This window comes from Acartia tonsa, chromosome 13 (genome assembly GCF_053477335.1).
Source record: "Acartia tonsa isolate MP-2025a chromosome 13, ASM5347733v1, whole genome shotgun sequence".
In the NCBI taxonomy this organism is placed as follows: domain Eukaryota; kingdom Metazoa; phylum Arthropoda; class Copepoda; order Calanoida; family Acartiidae; genus Acartia; species Acartia tonsa.
The window spans coordinates 10,066,586-10,092,510 of NC_137272.1; the positions used below are offsets into that span (position 1 = coordinate 10,066,586).

General features: G+C 32.8%; 1 protein-coding gene and 2 long non-coding RNA genes across 5 annotated transcripts; 1 reads left to right on the forward strand and 2 right to left on the reverse strand.

Moving 5' to 3' along the window:
- Positions 1 to 841: 841 nt before the first annotated feature.
- Positions 842 to 8,406, reverse strand: LOC145304208 (uncharacterized). Of its 3 annotated transcripts, XM_080146028.1 has the most exons (11): positions 8,163 to 8,406; positions 7,655 to 7,762; positions 7,020 to 7,137; positions 6,319 to 6,405; positions 4,849 to 5,018; positions 4,482 to 4,601; positions 3,779 to 4,034; positions 3,099 to 3,182; positions 2,089 to 2,160; positions 1,566 to 1,741; positions 842 to 986 (listed from the first exon to the last, which is right to left on the reverse strand). In XM_080146028.1, exons 2-7 carry the CDS (start codon positions 7,756 to 7,758, stop codon positions 3,803 to 3,805), a joined length of 831 nt encoding a protein of 276 aa, XP_080002154.1. In that variant the 5' UTR covers positions 7,759 to 7,762; positions 8,163 to 8,406; the 3' UTR covers positions 842 to 986; positions 1,566 to 1,741; positions 2,089 to 2,160; positions 3,099 to 3,182; positions 3,779 to 3,802. The 3 variants fall into 3 exon arrangements, with proteins under 3 accessions (XP_080002154.1, XP_080002156.1, XP_080002155.1); XM_080146030.1 differs by lacking the exon at positions 3,779 to 4,034; XM_080146029.1 differs by lacking the exons at positions 842 to 986; positions 3,099 to 3,182 and having other exon boundaries at positions 1,676 to 1,741.
- A 7,598-nt stretch (positions 8,407 to 16,004) lies between these two features.
- LOC145334859 (uncharacterized) lies at positions 16,005 to 17,311 on the forward strand. The gene is made up of 2 exons (XR_013885037.1): positions 16,005 to 16,159; positions 16,752 to 17,311. It is a non-coding gene; the product is annotated as an uncharacterized LOC145334859 (long non-coding RNA).
- Positions 17,312 to 24,179: 6,868 nt separating this feature from the next.
- On the reverse strand, positions 24,180 to 25,570 carry LOC145304599 (uncharacterized). Its single transcript, XR_013874142.1, has 3 exons — positions 25,432 to 25,570; positions 24,832 to 24,881; positions 24,180 to 24,597 (listed from the first exon to the last, which is right to left on the reverse strand). It is a non-coding gene; the product is annotated as an uncharacterized LOC145304599 (long non-coding RNA).
- Positions 25,571 to 25,925: the final 355 nt, after the last annotated feature.

Sequence of the window (25,925 nt, forward strand, 5' to 3'; positions counted from 1 at the left end):
GAACTACATGTAACTCTGCCAACAGGAAGGGGAACCTGTCCTGTTTTTTATTGGGTCTTTGAAATCAGCTTATAGAGGAGGAAAAATAAACACAGCAGAGTTGCTAAAAAAAGAACAAAGAGCTAGCAGACAACAAGCATTCTGCCACTCGGGGCAGGTAGTTGTCTGGATTATACAACTATACTTACACACTTATTGCTTTTATTATTGGCAGATTTTTTGTGTGATTTTCTGCTCACAAATGAATGCATCAGATGGTCTTTAAAAAAATTAAGGATATGATATAGTGTGGTATCCGCCTCGGTTAAATGGCAGATACCCAAGTTCAAATGACTACGGCAGTGCCCAGGACGGAATTAATACCATAAAAAAACCTAGTTTTTACCACTTTTATGGTAAAATTTTACCAGCCTATACGATTTAAAAGGTGGTAAAATTTTACCGTAATCGTGGTAAAAACACTTTTGGTGGTACTTTCTCACGCTTTTTACCATCGATTTTTACCACAATTATCGGTAAAATTTTACCAGATTTCCGGTAAAATATTACCATTTTAGGACGCAAATTTATACCAGATTTTGACCAATTTTTACCACTTTTTTGGTAAAATTTACCGCAAATTTCTGGTAGATTTTACCGAAAAAGTGGTAAAACTGTTCAACACCTGGTAATATTTTTGCCCTAAATTGGTAAAATTTTACCAGAAATAGGGTAAATATGGTAAAAATTTACCAAAAATTGTGGTAAAAACGGGTGGTAAAAATCACGAGAAAGTGGTAAAAAACGACCTTAATTATAGAAAAACATTGCTTGTACACGAATCGCAAAAATAAAAAAAAAATTGTTTTCATTATTATTTTATTGATTGAAACAACACTTAAACATATTTTTCTTGATTCTACTGCTCTGGCCGCGAAAACTGTTGCGCAACCTCCAGGATTTGCCTGGCACCGGCCCCATTCGACCTCGTATCACTGATTTTCAACCTGGAATAAAATTGCTCATTAGTTAATTAGATAATTACAGGGATATAAAGGGATAAGACAATGGCTGATAAATTGATGTTCATCTCTAATGATGATACACATCGTTACCCCTTCTGTAGATTACAATAAGTGATTGAAATGTTAGGACACTCAACTTAATGAACCAACCAATAAAAAATCAATAAAAGTACCCAAGGTTGTTAGGCCAAAGAATAAGAAAATGTTATTTGAAAACTTTGGGGGCTAGTGTAATTTACAGCCCAATGTCCCATCCCTCCCTACTAAATATCTAATCTATAATACAAAGTAGAACGATGTCTGTCCGTCCGTCCGTCCGTCCCAAAGATAAAGCCTATACTCGCTGTTTACGCAAATGTGTCAGAACTTCCCCCCCCCCTTACTCTCACACCTAAATTTTTTCTTTTGAAAGCAAAAATAAAAGTGTGTAGGTTCAACTCCCCCTCTCCCCCCTCATTCATTTCCTACAGGCATCTTGACACGTGGCAAAAAAATCAGCAAACTTATCTAACTAAACATCTTTGAAAACGCAGAACGAGAAAAAATAAAGGGAAAGCTTACCTGGAAAACATAAGCAGTAACAACATCCCTGGCTAACAAGAACATGCTGTGTCCATACTACTCGGCATCATAACAGGGAACCCGATCTTGTCTGCCTCCGCCTTCAAGGTGTCCAGGCTCTGGTCCTCTCCGTGGTAACCGTGGATTACAGGTACGTTAGCGGCTTCCATGATCATCTAAAAAACAGGTTAAATATTAGAAAAATTGTAACGACAGACTTCTTTTAAATACACAGTTGCTTTTCCTAGAGCCTACTTGTGTTTCGTCTTAAAAGAGGATGGTTGGAGGGTTTTTACCAATGAAAATATTCGAGGTCATTTTTCCAAGAAGCGGTGTCATACCCCCCCCCCCCCCGCCAAAAAAACAGCATAAACATTCCCTGAAAATTATGGAAGACCAGAAGATTGAGATCGTACAGGACAAATGAACAGACATCCTGTTACTCCGGTATAGTATAGAGTGTTATTTTTTTCTACTTGAAATCAACCAAAATAAGTTCCTGAGTAGCTACTCTATCATTTACCTTAGATGTAGACTTGATACCCATATCTCTAATGGCAGTGGACGGTGGACCAACAAATATAACTCCTTTCTCCTGATAAAAAAAAAAAATTTAAATTAAAAGGTAGGTATCATTCTTATTAATATAATATTACATTCTTGAAATTAACCAGAAAAAAACGTAAGCAGTACAGTCTGCACAGGGTTTTTACGGGAAGGGATGTAATCTTAGAGGTTTTTAAAAAACGGGGGGGGGGGGAATCTACATAATTTTAATTTTAAGGGGTGTGTTGTCAACCCCATTCCTCACACTAATGACCGTGGACAAGATAATGAACGAAATATACATATATAAATCCCCAAATATATTGAACAAAACAACACCTTAGATTAGTTCAGACACTGCTAGTTTGAATGAACCAATCAAGATTTAAAGTTGTGAGCTAACGTGTTTATAAAACTTTGGGTACCAGTATAACTTCCAGTCTAATATCCACTCCCTCCCTGCAGTCAAATGGAAAATATTACCTGTCCAGGGATATAAAATACACGTGGATATTATTAATGACATATCATGGAAATTTGTTGTCATGAATTTAGGTTCCTAACATGGACTTCATATATTGGTCAGATCGTTTACCCAGAAGGAGGTAAGGGGGTGTTGTAAGGGAGGAATAAGGGTGTATCTTTATTTTAGCCCGCTGGGAGTACCGCTTTATTAGAGTACATGAAAAACTGGTGTAACATCCAGGTAATAATATATCCATTTACCCAAGAATCTTAAGGGATAAGACAATGGTCGACAAATTGATGTACTGTACATGTACAACCCCATTGATGATACACAAAATTACCCCTTACATAGATTACCTTTTGTGGTTGATACGTTTGGACACTCAACTTAATGTACCAACCAATCAGGGATCACTTAATCCCCAAAGTTGTTAAGCCAACGAATAAGAATACGTTATTATAAAAGTTTGGGGACACGTGTAGTTAACAGCCCATTGTCCCCTCCCTCCCTGCATTTACCTGGCAAAGATTAGCAAACTCGACATTCTCGGAGAGAAATCCATAGCCAGGATGTACAGCATCGGAGCCGGTTTCCGCCGCAACCTAAGATAATACAGTGTATGGTCAATAGTAACTAAGCCCCTAGAGGCCTCTAGGGGCACTTGAGTTAGTGGTGAGTTGAAATAGATCCCAACATTTTTTTATTTTAGTTTCAATAGAAAAAGTAAAAAAAATCCATCTTAAGGCTTAAATATGATCAGAAAATAGAATAAAACCAACTCAGGACCTATGTGATGCCTACCTAAAATAGAGAACCCAATCGGATCAGTAGTTATTTAGAAAAAAAGTCTTACTGCTTTATATAATAGGATGATGCATTACTGATTATATGCTTCACGTGGCGTATGGAGTCGTGGAACGCGGGGTCCTAAGTTATGGAGGATTAAATGAAGGAAGGAAGTGGACTGTTTATTACACTAGTCCCCAAAGCTTTATTTTCTTCTTATTATAACGTTTTCTTATTCATTGGCTTAGGTAACTACTTTGGGGAGTTAATTAAATTTTGATTTATTGTTTCAATAAGTTGAGTGTTCAAACGTTTTTTAACCACTAATTTTATGTATCATCGATGTTGATGTTCATCAGTTTATCGGCCATTGACTTATCCCTTTACATCCCTGATATAAATTTGATTTTACCTTGGGGGTGGCCGACCTCTTGGTTCAGGTGAGTAATCCCTGGGCCCCTACCGGGAGGTCCCCTCCTGGGTGACGGGGAATATTCTCTGTGGTGGGGGGGAGGAGGTCCGCGGGGGGGGGTCCTCGTGGCGACATATCCCTCATTGGCGGTGGGGGGCCTCTGTAACGTTGTTGTGGAGGGGAGTAGTCGCCCCTGGGGTGTGCCTCCCTTGTGAAGTAATGTGAGGGGGGTCCGTAGCCATCTCTCCTCTCATACCTGAAAAAATAAAAATAATTTACTTAAAAAGTTAAAATTCATTAAAAAAAAGGTTTTTAAAATTTTTTGATTGGTAGAAAAGGGAAGAACTAATAAAAAAGAGCATATCTAGGTAGGAAAGTTATTGTAATTTTAGAAAATCTTTAATAAAGCAATAAAAGAGATGGTAGGCATTTAAAGTTAGCAAATTTGGAAATTACACTAATATATTTTGTTTATATACTAAATTGTTTAAAGTAAAAAGGTTCTTTGTCTTTAGCTTAAGATTTCGATAACTACTAAACCGATTGAGTTCTCCTTTATAGGTAGGAAAGCTTCTCATATGACACGGAATGGTTTTAGACTATATTTCTGTCCCCTATCTATCCTTTTTAATACAGAGCCCCTAAATGCTAGGGCCGCAGCCGCTAGCAATATCTAAACTAATCTTAAAATTTAAAATTTTACCTTGGTGGAGGGGATCTACCACCCCCTCTGCCACCACGTCCTCTGAAACCACCCCTGTCCCCTCCACGGCCTCTGCCTCTAAAGCCACCCTTATCACCTCCCCTTCCTCTAGAGCCACCTCTGTTATTTTTAAATGTTTTCATTTTGAAAAAAAAAATTCGATGATTTTTAGTAAGTATTTTGGAAGATTAATTTTAAATTTTTTTATCTTAGGTACTGCTGTTTTATTAGCGCAGCAACTTTATAACAAAACTGTACGTCAGTCCATGGCGAAATTACAAAAAATGCATTGCTTTTAAACGTTACATTTAATAAATAAGCCTACCTAAAGATTTTCTAACTTTTACTTTTTAAAACAAAAACTTTCCTAGAGTAATGTGGGGGGCTGCGTCTTTCATACCTATCCCCGCCCCCACCCCGGCCTCTACCTCTGTAAGAACTGCGCCCCCTATCACCTCCGCCTCCACGTCCCCTGCCTCGTCCCCGGGATATTTCCACTCTCAGCCGTTCACCGGCATATAATGTACCGTTCATTTCCTTAAAAAATAAAGTGAAGTAAAAATAACTTCAAGACCTGAAGTTTGTTTAATAACAATAAGGTAAAAATAAATCAAAACAATTCCCTATAACTTAAAAATACCTCCTACCCTTGTGGAATATTCTAAACCCTTCTTGATCTCCCTAAACCTAACTAAAAGCAGTAGTGAAAGTTTCAAACAAAAAATTCAAGTAATGAAAAGGTGAAGGCAAGCCTTGACTTTTAAGGGGGTGGCAACACCCAGCCATTTTGTTGTAAAGAAACTAAAATATTGTTTGTATTATTATACAGATCTACAAAGATAAATATAAGCTGCGAAACTTTTCTGTAACTTACTTCTTCAACTGCCCCCTATGTTTCAAATGCTGATCTGAGGTCTTGTTTCTTTACAATCTAAATAAAAGAATTTGTTATAATCAAAAACTATAGGTATGAAACTAAAAAAATACGACAAGAAACCTTATACTTTTTAGCTAGACCAAAATAATCAGTAGGTAACAAGTTTGAAATAGATAGGACAATTCCTACATGCTTGAATTAATGATAATAGCTATGAGTTTCGTCCATACAGACCGGCCATCCAACACTAATTATAGAAAAGCTTCGCGTTTACAAAAAACATAATTCCCTTCCACAAAATAACAATGATAACGTTTATGAGAGTAAAGCTCTCAAATAAGACAGTGGGACAAACGGAATTTTGTTGGTAAAACTTCAAGGATTTTAAGGGATAAGGCAATCCCCGATAAATTGATCCACATCATTAATGATTATTAACAAAATTATATCTTTATAATTATAATTTTTTTTTCAATTTTTTTCAATTTTGTACCCACCCCCCCCACCCCCCCGACTACCGACGAACAAGTATTTTAGGTTAGGTTAGGTTTTAGGCTAGGGAGCCGAGCGCTGCGGCTAGGCAGGCAAGTGGGCCGAGCGCTGCGGCTAGGCAGGCAAGGGGGCCGAGCGCTGCGGCTAGGCAGGCTAGGGAGCCGAGCGCTACATTTCTAAAAGGATAATACCACCTACTCTAATGAATGTAGAATATACGTGGATATTACGACAGGGGGAAAAAATTGTCGTTATTTTAGCTTGCTAACATGAAATTCGTTTATTGGTCAGTTTGTTCAACCAGTAGTAGGGTAAGGATTGGGTTTAAAGAAGGGGGGTATCTTTATTTTAGCCAGCTGTGAGCATCTCCTTATCAGAGTAAATGAAAATGTGGTACAACATCCCAGTAATAATATATCGATTATTTTTATAAACTTTAATGGAAAAAACATTAAAAAAATAATATACCTGTCTAGCTAACACTCTGGTAAGGGTTTCCATAGTCTTAAACCACTCCCGGATTAATTCTTCCCATAAAGTTAGTCCACTCAAAACCTAAAACAAACGAACTTATTTTGACAAGTAGAAAAGTTGGTGGAAAAATAATTCATCTAAATTAATGAAGCAAAAATTCGTCCCCAAACTTCATTTTCAATTCTTGATACAGATTTTAAAGGGTGGGGCTTAAAGGGTGTTAACTCCACTCAACCCGTAAAACCCCTTATTTGTTTCCCTTCAAAATTAAAAAAAAAATATATTAGATTACCAACCTCAAACCTTTGAAATCCCTCATTTTATCCCTCTTAAAATTAAAAGCTTGACGTACAATCAACCATTGGTTGTCTTTAGGACGATTGGCAAATAGATCTGATTCCTGCACTGTAGAACAAATAAAACATTATGGAATGGATATAGAATATACGTGGATATTGATGACAGTGGAAAAATTGAAGTCAATTTAGGTTGCTAACATGAAACTCATTCAATGGTCAGTTTGTTTATCCAGTAGGACGGGACGGAATGGAGTAAAGGGGGCGAATTAGGGTTATCGTCATTTTAGCCCACTGGGAGTTTTACTTTATTAGAGAAAATAAAAATCTAGTGTAACATCCAAGTAATAAAATATCTATTTCTGCAGGTTATCTTAATTATAGTATAGCTAACATTACCTCTAGAAACTGATCCCAAAGTTCACAGTACACAACAACATAGAGATTAGCCTTGATCCATGTGACAATGAGGGTCTGGAAGATGGCCTGGGTCAACCTTCCTCCAAGGGTGTCCTCCCTGATAAGCATAGATAACTATTAACTAAAGATCCAAGAACAAATTAAATATAAATAGGCTATTTTTATTTAAGTGTGTAGGTAGGTATAAAGTATACTTTTTATCTAAAAATGGTATTTTTGTCTCTGATTTTATTTATCGCGTCGTATTATAGACAGCTTTCCGCGACTGGTAAAATGAGAAATTTTCAGATCAATAGCAATTTTGTTAGCCCCGAGGGGCCAAAGGACTGGCCTAACAAAGCTGGTATTGATAATATAATTTCTAGACTATTGTTCATAGAAAATTGTCTGTAATACGTAATTTTTCAGTATGGCCCAGAACCATTTTTAATCCAGGGGATATTTATCGGTTTCAAAGCCATACTGGAAACTCTTTGTTTAAGTCAAAACTACATTAATATCAATTTTTCTTTATTTTAGATTTAGTGTGCTGACTAAACAAGCAAAATGCTAGTGAATTTGTTCTTAAATACTTAAAGAAAATCGTAACTTCTCTATAATAATTATCTATGTGCCTGCGTCTTGGTGGTGTTTCTGTGAGGGTGAGTTGAGTTATCTGCTGCAAGATAAAGAGTAACTGCTCCCATGTTCGCCCGTCCATCTTTACATTCATTACCATAAACCTGACCAAAATAAAATTATTGTTAGATTAGGAATATCTATTTCTTAAATAAAATTAACAGGATGTCTTTCTGTACCATGTGAAAAAGTTTAATTTTAGCTATAATGGGAGAAAAAATCGGCGTTATCCTCTTAGAAATTTTTTTTTCAATTTTGTCCCCCCCCCCCCCCCCCCCCGACTACCGACGAACAACTATTTTAGGTTAGGTTAGGTTTTAGGCTAGGGACATTTTAAATAATACGAAAAATTTCTTCCTTTCCCTGTACCTTATAAAAATCGTCGGAAAAAGCCGTTTTTTAAGCAAACAAAAGCGCGTTTTGCTCTATCTGTGAGATATTATGAATAAGATAATGTTAAGATGAGAAAAATTTACGTTCACAGTCCCTTTAAAGACACAATACCTGTAATAATAATGTACAAACTTTTCAACCACTAATAATACCCTGGCCTTTCTAATTAAAGCCTAGGCAGAGCAATGCTGGTTAGCTCAAACGTGTACCGTGGTTTCTGTAGAACTGTACTTCTGAAGCCAATACAGGGTTACGAAAGTTTAAATTGATGTTTTTTTTTTAATGTTAATATTAAATGTAATATAGTTTTGTAATGACATATAAAATATATATTCGATAGAATATAAAAAAATATAGTGCATTCAATATTAAAAAAAAATATTTAAATATATATATAGTTGTTAACCATATAGAATCTATTTCCGGCCGGGTTCTTAAAAGATATTGCCGCGTTTTTTCGACATTTTTTACGCTATGAATAACAAGCGCGACATTCGCGAAATCTAAAAGAGTATACAATGATCTATTTAATTATTTCGCTTTTGATGGTACGGCCTTCATAGAAAAAAAAAGATTATCTTCAATCCATTTTTGCTGCATATTAATTAATGCATCTTTTTAGAGCTGTGTTAGACATTAGAAAAATTGCTAAAAAAATAATTTAAAATTCAGTATTTTTATGTTATATACTCTGTTTGAAATTCTCTCGTCAACGTTCAATCAATCAATGTCTAAAAAACGCCGAAAAAATGTGGCATTCATCTTTTAAAAACCCATCTCGGTGGTATTTCCGGTTGGCAAAGACAACATAAATATAGAAATCATGAAACATTGTTGTTCCACAATTTTGCCACATTTTTAAACATCTTGCTTAAAAAAAACTTCCAAACAAATTGTAAATTCTACAAATTTAAATATTTAGAGAAAATTGAGTAGTAATTTACTTCTTGATTCAAAATATTTGATTAAATTGAATCAAAACTAATAATTATTTTTGGCACTCTATATTCAAATAATCATAAGCTTATCAATAGTGCGCGCACAGAGGTGCCATAAATTTCAAAACTTAAAAATATAAGTTTTGTAGCGAAATTACTCTATAATTCGAAATCTCTGTCTTTCTTTTAGAAACATTCAGGGGAATATACGAAAGCTTATATTTATATTAAAGATGAAAAATCGATAAATTCAAATGCACACGGCACATCTGCGTAAACACACCCTGGATTTTTTTTCTTTTAATTTTAATTCGTATGAAGCTAGCTCAAATAAGTAAATATTAAATTTGATATATTTTTGATGATGCGGGAGGATGTTTTAAAAGAAATGATGAAATAATTTTCAAGGTTTTAAAAAAAAGTTAGCTTCTTTTATGCGAAAAAATTCAATAAAAAGTAAAAATTTTTACCAAAAAGTTGGTCAAATTTTACCAAGTTTTTTTTTTTGTTAAAGTCCAAAAATCTGGACTTAGCCTAAAAATTTACCTTGTCAATTTTTACCAAAAAGTTGGTCAAATTTTACCAAGTTTTTTTTTTTGGCAGAGTCCAAAAATCTGGACTTAGCCTAAAAATTTACCTTGTCAATTTTTACCAAAAAGTTGGTCAAATTTTACCAAGTTTTTTTTTTTGGCAAAGTCCAAAAATTTGGACTTAGCCTAAAAATTTACCTTGTCAATTTTTACCAAAAAGTTGGTCAAATTTTACCAAGTTCATTTTTTTTGGCAAAGTCCAAAAATCTGGACTTAGCCTAAAAAAATACCTTGTCAAATTTTACCAACTTTTTGGTAAAAATTGACCAAATTGCGTTTTTTTGTCTAAGTCCGAAAATTCGGACTTAACCTGAAAAATAGAGTTGTAAAATTGACCACATTTTTGGTAAAACTTCCAAAAGTGGTAAAATTAAAAAAAAAAAAAAAAATTTAAATTTAGGCTTCATTGTATAGAAGTCATTATTTTAAAGTACTACAACTGATTATGAAGAGCTGTTTTTTATTTAAAACACAAAAAACGGGTTTTTTTGTTTCGTCAAATTTTACAAAAAAAATGGTAAAATTTGACTAATTTTTTGGCTAAAATTTTTGCTGGTAAAATTTACCACGAAACTGGTATATTTTACCAGGTTGACCAGCTTTACCACTTTTCTGGTAAAACGATTTTTTTTTCTGGTATTTCGTAGAACCTGGGTGCGAACAGACGTGGACACATATATTATAGAGAAGCTACGCTTCTCTAGCTATCACTAAATAACAAACAAAGTCTATTCAGATGTTACTTTATTCAGGGTCTAAAGGTTACTAAAGATGTACAACATAATATAAATACATATGGATTAGGAATAGAGATAGTTAAAGGTAAATCATACAAGTAAAACATAGATAGTTGCAATGGTTAGGTAGATGGCTATCCCTGTCCAGGGGAGGCAGGATAGCCCATGGAACAGCACAATAGGTAGATAAGAATAGAGGGGTTGAGTGGTAGGCCTGGGTACTAAAAGGGAAGGTTTGATGATTACTGTGACAACAACAGTCTGTGTGGGTGGTGAATCTATCGGGTGAAAGAAGGCTTAGAACCTTTATCCTCAGGGCTGAGGTGGTGCTGATAACTTGGTGGTTGAAGGGGAAGGTTCCGGTGCTTAAGAAGGGAGAGGGAGGGGTCACACCCCTCCCTCCACTTGCAGGACAACTGAGAGATGGAATCAATACCATTATCTTACATATTTGCAGGTGGCTTTACAATTGTAGAATAACAGGATTAGCTGGGTGCGTAGCATCACTATAATATCTTGGTTTCCGCATGGCCCAGGGTTGCCGAATACCACAATAGCAGTAATAGATAGCATCCGAGAAAATCACCTGTACATGTAGACAGACATACAAAGTGACTTATGGAGTAGCTTTGCTACTAAAGATAAATATAAATACTTGGCTTCAAAACAGCATTTAGCCATTACTTCAGAATAATCAGGCCTTAATGAACCCGAAGCAGCATTGGCTATTTCAACAAATACAAACATGATACAAATTAAGAAACTGATCTTCATAATATTAGAATTATAAGTCTACTAATGATTACTTCAAGTTCTAATTAATGAAATGTGATTTTAAACATATGCTTAATAATGTCAAATAAGTGATAATTGTCAAATATGTCACTCATATAATTATAAAAGTCAAGTAATACTTAGGAAAAAATGGAATTTCTAGCAGACAAAGATTTTTGTTTATTTTTAGTCACATACGATTTATTCAAATAATATGAGCAAAGAATTTAGACAATATAATTTCCCAATAGCTAGCATTATCCAGAGAAATTAAACTACTTATAGCTGACTTGACTTGACCTAAATGTTTACACATTTTACCAATAATATGGCCGGATTTACTACTAAATTTATTTGGCACACTTTGGGGTTAAAGTATGTTAGATAAATATTTTATTTATTGGCCTGGGAAGAGTAAGAATAGTTGCATAGTAAAGTATATGATAGCCTTAACATCTAAAATCTGACAGAAGGACAAGACATTAAAACAAGACATGTGGTAGACCGAAGCTCAGTTGTGTCACAGAGTTGCTATGCTCCTGCCTTGTTTATTTGCCATTGTTATCAAGAGACAGGCTATAAATAGAATCTAGATAACGGTTTCTTCTGTGTGATTGTTATCAGCCGTCACTCCACCATAGGGGCAGGGGGAATGCCTTCCCCTTTCCCCTGCTACACCTTTGCACCACTGTTATCTCGTCCCTGTCCTCCCCCTCAACTGTGTCAACTACCACCTCTGCCAAGCTTCTATTGTCAACATTGCCCTCCTCTATCTATCTATGATTTGTACATTTTACTGTTTATATTGATCTGTTTTGTATTAAACTTTAGTTCTAATAAACCCATACTTAAATCATCATCTGCAGTTTCATTCCGGCTGCCATTTAAGTCCGTGGAATCTATCAGACCTTGCGCCGTTAAGTAGGGCTTCAAAACTGGCTCACCCTACCATACATGGATGGTTGCATGGACCAACCCTAAATGTATAAAAGCTTTGCTTTTGAACTAGCATGGCAACATCCATAAAAGTAACTAGCCAATTATGAAGAAATGTAATTCTCTTCATTGACATTATATAGACCCATAGTAATGGAGACTCTGCTTTAAAGAATAAAATAAAAGTAATATGGTCTTTAAAATGCATTATTAATTAATCCACAGTGACATATATTGATGTACATAACAAACAAATTAAAAAAAATTTCATTATTTCAATTGTTTTTTTTACACTTCCCAGGTGCTCTCTCAGTGCACTTGTAAGGTCCACAATCAAATAGATAATCTATTCCATCTCCAAGTTTACAAATGGTGCGAGCTTCACATTGTTCTGGGCAATTAGTTTCCACACAAGTTGTGGCACAGGCCTTCCTAAATTTAATATATTTTTTTTATATATATTCTCTATAATTCGCTTTGTCTGCTTTATAACTAACTTTGTCCATTGGTCATTCCTCATTTTTGGTTCATGGCAACTAACGGATATTATCTATAATACAAAGTAGAATAATGTCTGTCCGTCTATCCGTCCTTCAGTCTGTCCGTCCGTCTGAAGCTTAAGATTTCGGTAAACACTGAACCGATCGGATTCTACTCTTCAGGGTATATATACAGTGTTTTTTTTTATGAGCACTTTTTTGAAAGCAATTTTACCCCACTTATAGTTATCAGAATTTAATGATTAATGGCTTATTTTCTTCGTTTTTTAAGGGAAATTATGAAACAACAAAAAAAATTACAGTTTTTGTTGAAAAAGTACAGTAAAGTTGAAAATTAAAAACTTAGGTGTCAACATATAAAAATGGTTTTAGCGCATTTTTCTTAAAAAAATGGATTTTCTGTAGTCGACTTTGGGGGGCCAGTACTCCCTCCCTGGTTAGGATATGACCTTCAAACTTTGATATGTTCTAGTACATGTCCCTAATAGTATCTGTATACATTTTTAGCTCTGTATCTCAACTTTAAAGTGTTTAGCAGCCATTCTTGCAAAAGGTTGATTATTTGAGCATAAGAAAAATGCGCTAAAACCATTTTTAGATGTTGACACCTAAGTTTTTAATTTTCAACTTTACTGTACTTTTTCAACAAAAACTGTAATTTTTTTTGTTGTTTCATAATTTCCCTTAAAAAACGAAGAAAATAAGCCATTAATCATTAAATTCTGATAACTATAAGTGGGGTAAAATTGCTTTCAAAAAAGTGCTCATAAAAAAAAACACACTGTATATTGGTCCTGTTGTGGTTTTAAGCTATTTTCTTGGAAGTGGGACACTCCACCCTCCAAAAAATAAAAAATCTCCCCTCCGATTTTTTTTTCTTATGGAGAAGTTAGATTTTTTTCTTATGGAGAAGTTAGTTCACATAAAACTACTAGCGGAAACACCAGTAGTTCTTAATTTTTTTTTAATTACTCCGTTGGGCAAAGCCCCTAGAGGCTAGGGGCGAAGCCGCTAGTGGTTATATATAAAACTACTAACATTCTTAAAATATTCTTCAGTCTGATAGTGGACCATTACAAAAAGAGGACAATCGCTTAAAGCTATTCCGTGACTAACTCAACACCTATCATCATATATCAAGGGCAACAACTAAAAATACAATCCCATTCTGAAATCCCAATTTTTGTAATAATAATATTAAAATGCATACTTGACTTTAAAACAGCATTGAAATTTCTCAATTTCTGTCGCATCATATTTAAAATCAAGCAAATTAACAGTTTTAGCTGTCTGAACAAATACAAATATCATACAAATTAGGAAAATGATCTTCATAATATTAGAATTAGAAGTCTACTAGTGACTATTTAGAATTTTTAATGAATAACTTTAGATTTTAAGCATATGCATAAAAATGTCAAAAAAGCTATAATTGTCAAATATGTCCTTCATGAAAATATAGATTTTTTTTAAAAATCAAACTCTCTTCTTTTTTCCCCTTTCTACCTTTTTAGTTTTCACTAGCAAAGCTACTCTATGCTTATTCACTTTGTCTGTCTGTCTGTCCTTCCATCATGGGGGAATTGTACGACCATCGTTGGTTAGTAAGTTAATTGACCAGTCAGACAACCAAACTTTGATATACTGGGAGGGGATTTGTAATTTTCCATTCCATATCAATGTTTGACGATTGTTTATATTTAGGGTCGGCTGTAATGGATTGGATAGTTCTTGTCGTTAATCTAGGCCTGTTAGAATTGTCCTATTGCATTTGTAATAACGTTTTCTTAATTTTTGGGGACTTCTATTAGATTTTGATTGGTTGGTTCATTAAGTTCAGTGTCCAATTTTGTGTATCATCATTAGGAATGTACATCAATTGATTGTCTTATCCCTGGTTATTTTAACCCTTACAGACTTACACCCCCCCCCCCTCTAGTTTTTTCAATGTCATTTTTTTGTAGGTAAGATAGAGAGTTGTGACTTCATGACTTTTTAAGTTAAGTAATTATACGTCGGAAAGAGTTGATCTTATAAGGATATCTGGTCTGTGTCGGTCGTGGCGTCCAGTCAAAGTCGGTTAGGTGGCACCAAAATTTTAAAAAATTCGAAATAATTCTTCATTATGACTTTTGTGTATAAGATAGAGACCTAAATTTTATTTTGGTGAATATTGGGATATCAATGAACACCTGAGAATAGTGGTGTTATGACCCTTTGACCGTTTGACCGCTTCCTGACCGATTTTATAACCGATTTTATGTCCTGCTTTTAATATGGACTTATATCATATATATCGTGGCTTCTATTACAGCTAGATACCTAAAAAACTTTGTGGTACATCCTTAAGCAATAATAAACTTCCGTGAGTAGTAAGGTCATGACCGTTTGAACACTCCTTGACCGATTTTTGACCGATTTTCTATTTCCTACCTGTAATTTTGCCGTTTGTAAGCTGCCAGCCGCCGAATTTCAAAACAGCTATAGACCAACTATTTTTTTATGTAGTCTTTTATTGTGATCAGAAACAGATAAAAATATTAATTGGCGCCGCCAACCGCCTTAACCGCCGAAAATGGCGGTTTCCGTTATTTGCCGTTTTTCGGCGATGGTAAGAAAAAGAAATTTTTTGTTATAAAATTAAAAGTTCCAGCTAAAATTTGGTGATCCTAGCTTTAAAATTGGCCGCTCTACAGCTGTTTTAATATTTAGCGGCTGGCCGCTAAAAAGCGGCTAAGGAGCGGTCTAACCGCTATGACTAGAAAAAGTAATTTTCTCTAAATATACACTTGAACCACCAGAAAAAAAATTTATGTCTCTAACTGTAACAGGAGCCGAGAGGCCCCCCCCCCCCCCCGATCTATTAAGGTGGGAATTGGGGCCCGATCTGTAAGGGTTAAACAAAAACTTCAGGTACTTGTATAAAATTCTGATGGAGTGTTTCCTAAATGATAATGTCTAAACTTTTTAACCAATAATCTAAGTCAACAACAGGAATAATTGTGTTTATCATCATTGATATAAATATGTATGTATATAAATTTATTGTCCATTGTCTTATCCCTTAAGATCCCTGTCTTTCTCTCGGTATGAATGTCTTTTATTCATGACTCCAAATGACAAGTTTGATGGATTTATAAACCTTTGACATTTTACGATAGTAATCTAAAGCCCTAATCAGTAAATTGGACCACTTAGAACACAATGTAGGACAAACTGGCCATATTATTCGTAGAAAGTGTACACATTTAAGAACAAAATGGTAGTTTTTTTTTATATATGACAAGTCAGCTATAAATGTTTATATATTGGACTGAATTAATCAAATATGACAAAATCTAAACATAAATGGTTTGTCTGCAAGAAATTTCCTTTCACGGATTTTTTTGTGTTTCAAAGTCCATCTAGGGTAATAATTCTATCAATTATTCATTACTGCTTCTACAAGTGTCTTTAAAAACAAGGTTATTTTCTCATGAAAATTAAAATAAAATTTAGTATAACTAAATCATCAATCATGATGAAAATGATTATCTTAATCTGTACTATATTCATGTTGATGGTTGAAGTAAAATCAACTGATAGACCCTACCCCACTGCTGCAGAGAGCCTGGAGTGCTGTACAAAAGTCAGGTAAGATATTTCAAAGTGCTTGTGGAGCACTGTGACCCAAATTTCTTATTTTTTCAATAAATTGAATAAGGGCGGGAGGGTTATCATTTTTTGTTTGCTCTTTACTATAGGTTAAGTAGCATTATATGGTGTTAGCCCCCCCCCCCCCCCGAAGAGGTTATTGTCTCCTTATGCCTAACCCCGGGGGAAGTAGGGGGGGGGGGTTATACTTTCATTGCGCAACATGCACATTTGGAATGCACCAATAATTTAATATTTACAGGGATATTAAGTTGATAAGTCAAGCTTGTATTAATATATTCAATTCTTGTACTTTATTATAACAGTTTTCTGACCATCTATAAATGATCCACTTGTTCTGACATGATTTACTTTGGCTATCTACTTATGGACGTTGTCATCATTCTTAATGAAGCAGCATATGGTGCCTATAAAAAATGACATCATACAAAACAAATAACCAATGATAGGCCAGTATACATTTTAATTTACCAAAGATAAACTGTATACTGGCTTATCATTAGTTATTTGAATTGTATAATGTCATTTTTTCTATAAGCACTATAAGCTGCTTCTTCTTAAATTATTTTAGGGAAAATTGTTCTATGATGTGTGAAGATTTAAAATGTTCTGAAACCTGTAAAGCCCCTCGCATTTGTAAATTTGGAACTGAAGGCAAAAATTTTCTCTTTAAGTGTGGACCATACAAATGTTCAGAAATAGCTGAGGGAAAATGTAAATCTAACAAGTCGACAAAATCAAGCAACTCTACAAAGTCACCAGATATTAGAACTAAAAATGTTCCTAGTAAAAGAATTAAAAATTTTTAATAAATATTTATTAATGTTTTGTGCTTAAAATAGTTTTTATATCAGATTTAAATGACTACGAAAGTTTCACTTGTATGAAATGGAAACTAGAAAAGAGACTAAAATACTCAGAATGCTTTTTTTAGATAGTCCACTCCAATTACCCTTCTTTCCCCACTCCTATTCAAGTAAAAAATTACCAAATTTAGTGGTAAGTATTTTAGACATGTATTTAGTTTCCAATTTCCATAAAATGCTTAAAGTTTCACTTTATTTATAATCAATTTGATTTATAGTTTGATATTTCATTTCTTCTTTAAATTAGATTATAAACTTTAATAAATATTTATTTATAATGTTTTGTTCATTTAATATTTTTTGGATCATGGAAAGAAAACAAAGTCATTCCTAAATTAGGACAGAAGTCAACTTCCTAGGAAGGACATAAGTAGCCTTCCTTAAGTGAGAATTTGTTAGATGAAGGGCATAACATGCCTCCCTTAACAAAGATTTTGCAAGATTGAGGACATAAGTAGCCTCCCTTCACCTCACAAAACCTAGCTTTTTGATCCTTCACATAGCAAAATCTTGCAAAACATAGCAAATTCTTGCAAAACATAGCAAATTCTTACAAAACATAGCAAATTCTTACAAAACATAGCAAATTCTTACAAAACATAGCAAATTATTGCAAAACATAGCAAATTCTTGCAAAACATAGCAAATTCTTGGAAAACTTAGCTTTTCTGTCCTTCACATAGCTAATTCTTGCAAAACATAGCAAATTCTTACAAAACATAGCAAATTCTTGCAAAACATAGCAAATTCTTACAAAACATAGCAAATTCTTAGAAAACTTAGCTTTTCTGTCCTTCACATAGCAAATTCTTGCAAAATATAGCAAATTCTTGCAAAACATAGCAAATTCTTACAAAACATAGCAAATTCTTAGAAAACTTAGCTTTTCTGTCCTACACATAGCAAATTCTTGCAAAACATAGCAAATTTTTACAAAACATAGCAAATTCTTGCAAAACATAGCAAATTCTTACAAAACATAGCAAATTCTTGCAAAACATAGCAAATTCTTACAAAACATAGCAAATTCTTAGAAAACTTAGCTTTTCTGTCCTTCACATAGCAAATTCTTGCAAAACATAGCAAATTCTTGCAAAACATAGCAAATTCTTGCAAAACATAGCAAATTCTTGCAAAACATAGCAAATTCTTGGAAAACTTAGCTTTTTTGTCCTTCACATAGCAAAGTCTTGCATAACATAGCAAATTCTTACAAAACATAGCAAATTCTTGCAAAACATAGCAAATTCTTGCAAAACATGGCAAATTCTTAGAAAACTTAGCTTTTCTGTCCTTCACATAGCTAATTCTTGCAAAACATAGCAAATTCTTACAAAACATAGCAAATTCTTGCAAAACATTGCAAATTCTTACAAAACATAGCAAATTCTTGCAAAACATAGCAAATTCTTGCAAAACATAGCAAATTCTTGCAAAATATAGCAAATTCTTGCAAAACATAGCAAATTCTTGCAAAACATAGCAAATTCTTGCAAAACATAGCAAATTCTTGCAAAAAATAGCAAATTCTTGGAAAACTTAGCTTTTCTGTCCTTCACATAGCTAATTCTTGCAAAACATAGCATATTCTTACAAAACATAGCAAATTCTTAGAAAACTTAGCTTTTCTGTCCTTCACATAGCAAATTCTTGCAAAACATAGCAAATTCTTGGAAAACTTAGCTTTTTTGTCCTTCACATAGCAAATTTTTGCAAAACATAGCAAATTCTTACAAAACATAGCAAATTCTTGCAAAACATAGCAAATTCTTGCAAAACATGGCAAATTCTTAGAAAACTTAGCTTTTCTGTCCTTCACATAGCTAATTCTTGCAAAACATAGCAAATTCTTACAAAACATAGCAAATTCTTGCAAAACATTGCAAATTCTTACAAAACATAGCAAATTCTTGCAAAACATAGCAAATTCTTACAAAACATAGCAAATTCTTGGAAAAATTAGCTTTTCTGTCCTTCACATAGCTAATTCTTGCAAAACATAGCAAATTCTTACAAAAAATAGCAAATTCTTGCAAAACATAGCAAATTCTTACAAAACATAGCAAATTCTTACAAAACATAGCAAATTCTTACAAAACGTAGCAAATTCTTGCAAAACTTAGCAAATTCATACAAGGAGGCTCCCAAACTCAAAAACAAATTTTCAGCGCGATCCGACCACCGGTTCTTGAGATACGGTGACCTGGTGTCCTTGGTACCAACTGTAAGATTTGGGAAATGGTTCGAATCCTTAGTAAATTTGGCCAAAGTCCAAAAATTTTTTGACACTTAGAATATTTTCGACCTGGTGTCCTCTCAGTAGGTACGCTTGGTGTCACCTGGGTATTTTTTCTTCAAAATATTTTTGGACTTAGCCAAATTTACTAAGGATTCGAACCATTTCCCAAATCTTACAGTCGGTACCAAGGACACCAGGTCACCGTATCTCAAGAACCGGTGGTCGGATCGCGCTGAAAATTTGTTTTTGAGTTTGGGACCCTTATTGCAAGTATTTGCTACATTTGTAAGAATTTGCTATGTTTAGTAAGAATTTGCTATGTTTTGCAAGAATTTGCTATGTTTTGTAAGAATTTGCTATGTTTTGCAAGAATTAGCTATGTGAAGGACAGAAAAGCTAAGTTTTCCAAGAATTTGCTATGTTTTGCAAGAATTTGCTATGTTTTGCAAGAATTTGCTATGTTTTGCAAGAATTTGCTATGTTTTGTAAGAATTTGCAATGTTTTGCAAGAATTTGCTATGTTTTGTAAGAATTTGCTATGTTTTGCAAGAATTAGCTATGTAAAGGACAGAAAAGCTAAGTTTTCCAAGAATTTGCTATGTTTTGTAAGAATTTGCAATGTTTTGCAAGAATTTGCTATGTTTTGTAAGAATTTGCTATGTTTTGCAAGAATTAGCTATGTGAAGGACAGAAAAGCTAAGTTTTCCAAGAATTTGCTATGTTTTGCAAGAATTTGCTATGTTTTGCAAGATGAAGGACATAAGCAGCCTTCCTAATGTAAGAATTTGTCAGACAAAGGACATAAGTCACCTCCCTTAAGTTAGATTTTGTTAGATGAAGGACATAAGTAGCCTTCCTTAGATCAATTTCCAGTGACTTCTGTCCTATTTAGGAATGACTTTGTTTTCTTTCCATGATCCTATTTTTTTATTAGCAGATGGAGCTCTTTATAGTGCTTATAAAAAAGGTAATAAATTTGAAAACTTTTGGCTAAATGTCTTGAATGACGTTATATTAGAATAATGGACTATTCTAATATGTCGTCTATTGGAATTTTTAGCAGATTTGCAATGACTATAAAACAAGGATGACAATATCCATAAGTAGTAAAGCACACAAAAAACAACTGGACAAATGAACGAAATCAAAGCATATGTTTAGAGTTAATAGAAAAGAAAAAGAAAAAGAGAGAAGTATGTGATAAAAATTCACATATCAATATTATTGACTTCTGTAGCATGACCAACAAACTTACAGACCAAATAAATTATAAACTGAATTCTCTTTGGTAAGGGAAATGATCAGTCTAGCTTAACTAGAAGCTGAGAAAAATATAATTCCCTAAGACTGATTGACAGACTGACAAAGAGAGTCAAAGAGTAACTTCGATACTCTATAATGAATTTGACTTGAATCTTTAACATTTCATAAGTGAATAATGCAATATTTTGTTATACATCTGATAAAGGTGTAATTCAGGGATCTAAAGGGATAAGACAATGACCAATAAATTAATTTATATCCCCAATGATGATAAACAAAATTGCACCTTCTGTAGATTACAACTAGTGGTTGAAAAGCTTGGAATTTCAACTTAATGAACCAACCAATCAAAATTCAATGAAAGTCCACAAAGTTATTAAGCCAACGAAAAAATTGGTGACTAGTGTACTAAACATTCTAATGTTCACCCACTCCCTGGTTTAACTGCATTAATTGCGTCAAATAAAAACATAGATTAAGGGAAGAATGTTCATTTAAAGAAAAAAATTGAACTTTAAAAGGAAAGATTTTGGACTCCACACCCCCTCCCCCCTCCCATTACCAATAATTATTTTTTTGTGTTGAGGATGTAATTGGTATAGCAAGCCCCCCAGCTACATAGCCTTAAACCTTCCCTAAACCAACAGAAGCCTTCCATGGAAATTTTAAAAATAATTTATTGGTCTAGCTGTTTACAAGATCCTGGCCGACATACATTAAGACCTCCTGTTACTTTAGGAATATACTGTTATTTATAACAGTAAACATTTTTTTCGAATGAAATATCCTTTAAATTCTGTAGGGATTTGTTCTTTTTACATGTTCTATATACAAGGCTTCTTGTTATTATAAACTTAATCTTGTATTATCACATATAGCTAAGCTCTTCTCTAATTAATTTGGCGTTTCCCCTCAAAGTGCCTTGTAGAGCAAATAAACTCCCCTTTTGTTTTTTTTTTTAAAATAAGTTAAAAATAAGGGAATAGTTATTCCTTTATGTCAGGTTAGTTTAGGTTATATTGGATACTGGGTATGGTAGCCCTGTAGGGTTAGGGCACACCAGGTATAGGCTTCACAGGGGTAAGGCATAGTGAAAAAACTAACAGCAGTTTAATGCTGAACAGGCATGGTGCAGCGCTTTTAAATATACAATTGCCTTGCTTTTTAAAGAATCAATCAAAATTCTAACAACTAATTGATATACAGTATTGAATTTAAATGATTTTTAACTCTCTTTAAAGATATTTTGTTCTTGTTAGTTAAAGCTAGATTACATAACAATTAATATAAATTTTATTTTGTAATTAAAAGAGAGTAAAAAGTTAAAATAAACTTAGATGATAAAAATCCATAAAAGCGAAGATTGAAAATTGCAAAATCTGACAAACAAATATAAACCAATATAGAGTAATATCGCATTTAATATTCAATATTGTTAGGTTTGACTAAAAATTAACATACTAATATTTTAAGACTTGAATATGTCATTGTATATGTTTCCAGTGTTCTAAAGGAATAAGACAATGGCCGATAAATTGATGTACATCTCATAATTCATAATATTACCCCTTCTGTAAATTAAAATTTTTGGTTGAAACGGACACTCAACTTAATTAACCAACCAATTTATATCTTCCAATTAATATAATATAAGTAGATATTAAAACAGGAGAAATTTTGTCTTCTATTTAGGTTGCTATACTTTAATCCTATTTTACTGGTCATTATTTTCCTTCAGTAGGAGAAGAGGAGATGGGATAAAAGGGGGTATTGTTCTATTAGCCAGCTGGAAGGACCATTTTATTGGAGTATGCGAAAATATGTTGCAACTTCCAAGTAATCATATACCACATTTCTTTATTCAAGTCAATTTGACTTTATTTTGATTATATTTCATTTAGTACTTTTTTAGTATATTTCCCTGGAAATATTAAGAAACAATTGAATTAAATTTGATGTATTTTTTAACAGAGAAGGTTTTCCATATTTCTTCTAGATGTCTCAGAAATCAGAAAACCAGAATATCACTTATTATATCCTTTTAAAAGTAATGTTTCATTAAACTCTTGTGATTTATGCTTTCAATCTGTTTCAGTAAATTGTAACTTTAAAATTAACAAATGAATTTTCATATGCAAAAAAACACAAAAAAAATCAAGATAATTGTTGTAGCTTTTTTTGTTAGTATTACATAGCCATAAATCAATATAGCATGATTGTGTTTATACAAAGTTACGAATATAAATTATTGCTTAGAGTTTGTCTCATTGTCTGTCAGACTAACAGTCTTTGAAATCACTCTAATAGTTTATTTGGTGTTCTTAAGTCAGTGTACCTCTAAGCATGAATGACAACATGTAAAGCAAAACTTTAAAAATCTTAGCGGTTATCAAATATTTAGTAATGTTGCTTTTTATATGTAGCATTATTTAGAAATAAAAATATAACTGTTGAAAAATTACCTAACATATAATACAAAATACCTACCTTTTCTAAATTGTCACATAAATCAGAAAACAATGTTTGAAATTGAAAGCACGGTTCTTACATGTTAAAGTTGACCGTCAGAGCTTTTTGTAATTGACGTACTGATAAATGTAGAAAGATCATTACTTTTTAAATACAAGTCTTTTTTGGTGCTGGGTTTGAACACCAATTCTTTATCCTGTCTATATTAACATTGGATACTTAACAATATAGCCGACAATTAATCTTATACAATATTCATATTATATTTCTTGTCATAACCACACCTCACCCTCATTGCATGGATATTATTTCTACTCTATAAATAAGGTATGTACGTACATCCATATACAATATTCATATTATGATAGTTGTCATAACCACATATCACTCTAATTGTACGGATATTGTATCTACTCTATAAAGGAACCATGCAAGAAATACACCGATCTAACTGCTGAAAGACTAACACAAGTAGATATATGAAGCCCTAAGCTTTAATACCAAAAAAGTTGTAGGCATTTTATAATGACATTTTATGTACAATGAAAATTTTGAAAGATTTTCATTGCTCATGTTAAAACTTTGAAATTAAACTATGTAGCCTAGAAACAAAATAATAAGCTAATTTTGTCATAAATTTAGGTTGCCAGTAACTAATTTTATTTTTAAAATAGGAATACCCATTTTTATAGGCAAATCATTTTTAAAAATTTAGTTTAACTTACGTCATACCGAGAGTACTGTAGTATTTCCAGCCAATCAGAAGGCTGAATCAGCTCAACAACCAATCACAGCTGAGTTTATTTTAGTTTCATTTGTTTCCGCTATGATTTTACGCTTACAAACGCAAATTAAACCGATTTTTTTTCAGAGATTTTTGACTAAGAAAAGTGGTGTTTTTATTGTAAAAAAAATAATAAGTTACTAACTACCTAAGATTCTGACAAAAATAAGGTTATAATTTTCTGTCCAGCAAAAATCTTATTTAGATATAGACTTTGGCAAATGAACACCAAATTACTGTATTTCAATAAGAAAAAAATATGACAGAGATCATAAAAAAATTGGTACACAAACACAAAACCTTTTTAGAGATTACAGTTTTTGAGGTCATTGGGGATAATAAAAATGATGACAAAAAGAACGCACCATGTTTGAAGTTTTTCAATAGAAATGTTTATTTAACAATACTTCTTTTGATTTTCATTTTACATTTTTAATAAATTATAAGTTAAATGTAAAAAGCACCAAACAGATATTTTCTTAATTTAAAATTTTTTTCATTTAAAGTATTTTTTATTATATAGGTATATTTGTGAAATAATTTTTTTAAAGAAAAAAATACCAACTTCTATTTGTTTCAATTTATTTAAAAAGTACAATGGGAAGAAGTTTTAGTGCCTGATATACACTTTAAGTAAAAGCATCAAATAATAATATTTATGGATATTGAAATTATATTGCTTAAAAAGTTGTTGTTTTATTTCCACATAGATATGGAGCTATAATGTTACATTCTATTAAGCGGCACCAAACCATTTTTGTCCTTCCATCTTCAATGGTTTCTTTGCATATTTTTCCTGTTGTAAATTTTCTATTTCAGTAAAAAAAATATTAAGCTTTGCTCCCCCCCCCCCTTACCTTAAATATCACTCAATTTAAAAATATTTAAAATTCCCCAATGAAAACACTCAAAGGGGGGGGGGGGCATACAAACTTCCCCCTATTTTTTGAGGTGTTGGAATAAGGAATACACGAGTTTGTCCAATATACCGTAATCCTGAATTAATTAAATATAGAAAATATTCCTATACCACACGTTGTTGGGCATCCATTGAGCTTACAACTTGCTATGCAATCATCCCTAAAATTATTATTGATATTATGCTATTATCTAAACTTGAAATATTCTGTTTGTATAATCCTCTTGTAGTCCATCTGTAAGTGTCCTATTGTAGTATCTTCTTTCAGGGGCACAACTTTGTAGCAATTAAGAATGTGGGTCAATTGCAGTTTCCAGGTTCTGATCTTTCATAATTTTCATAAAAAGAATAATATTTTAATGAAATTTCATCAAAATTAAAAAAAATAAGAATTAAATAAAAAAGGACCTGAAATAAAAGAATGCAAATAAATAGATGAAGGAAGCAAAATTATTTATAAATCAGGGGATCTAATCAAAATTAAAGCCCTATAACTCTAGATAAAATGGGCGTTAGTACAGGTTAGCTCTAATGATTAGACCTCACCACAGGAGTTAGGCCCCTGAGCAGGGTTAGGCTTACAGAAAACATTGTACTAACAAACAATTAAAACCTTTCTAAAAAACCCACTTTATAATTAATGCTATTCATGGGGCTTTGATAATGTATGAGCATACACTTAGAAACTATGACGTATGAATTATCAAATACCTCCTATTTTTACAGCATTCGAAATCCTTTTTTAAAAGAGATTTTACTGATTCTGCCATTACAACAAATAATACACAGAGTAGAAAAATGCTTTTCATTTTAAGACAAAAGATAAGATTATACTCACAAACTTATCATTATCATTCTAACAAAGTTGGAATACAAGTGCAAAAAAGTGTGTAAAGTCAAAATAAAACTGTAAACATAATTTTTTTATGATTTTTAGCGCTTTGAATAAAAAATATGAATTTATTTTATTTTACAAAATTTTACTGTTGTGACAAAATTGATTAATTAACATTCTTTAGGTTCTCTTTTAAATTTCTTCTTTAAAGAAATATTTTTAAAGAAAATCTTATTAATTTTTGATTATTCTACATTTGTAGGGATATAATAACTACCTCTATCATATGATTACTTTCATAAGGGATGGAAAATACATTATTGTCAAATACATGCATCAGAAACTTTTCTCTCTGCATCATTCAGCCTAA

What these genes read in the sequence shown, in the direction of transcription:
- LOC145304208 (XM_080146028.1), bottom strand. Translation starts at nt 7,758, where the DNA reads ATGGTAATGAATGTAAAGATGGACGGGCGAACATGGGAGCAGTTACTC. An exon ending in GAAACACCACCAAGACGCAG is followed by an intron (nt 7,138 to 7,654) that starts GCACATAGATAA and finishes TATGCTTATCAG; the next exon opens with GGAGGACACCCTTGGAGGAA. An exon ending in TTTGGGATCAGTTTCTAGAG is followed by an intron (nt 6,406 to 7,019) that starts GTAATGTTAGCT and finishes CGTTTGTTTTAG; the next exon opens with GTTTTGAGTGGACTAACTTT.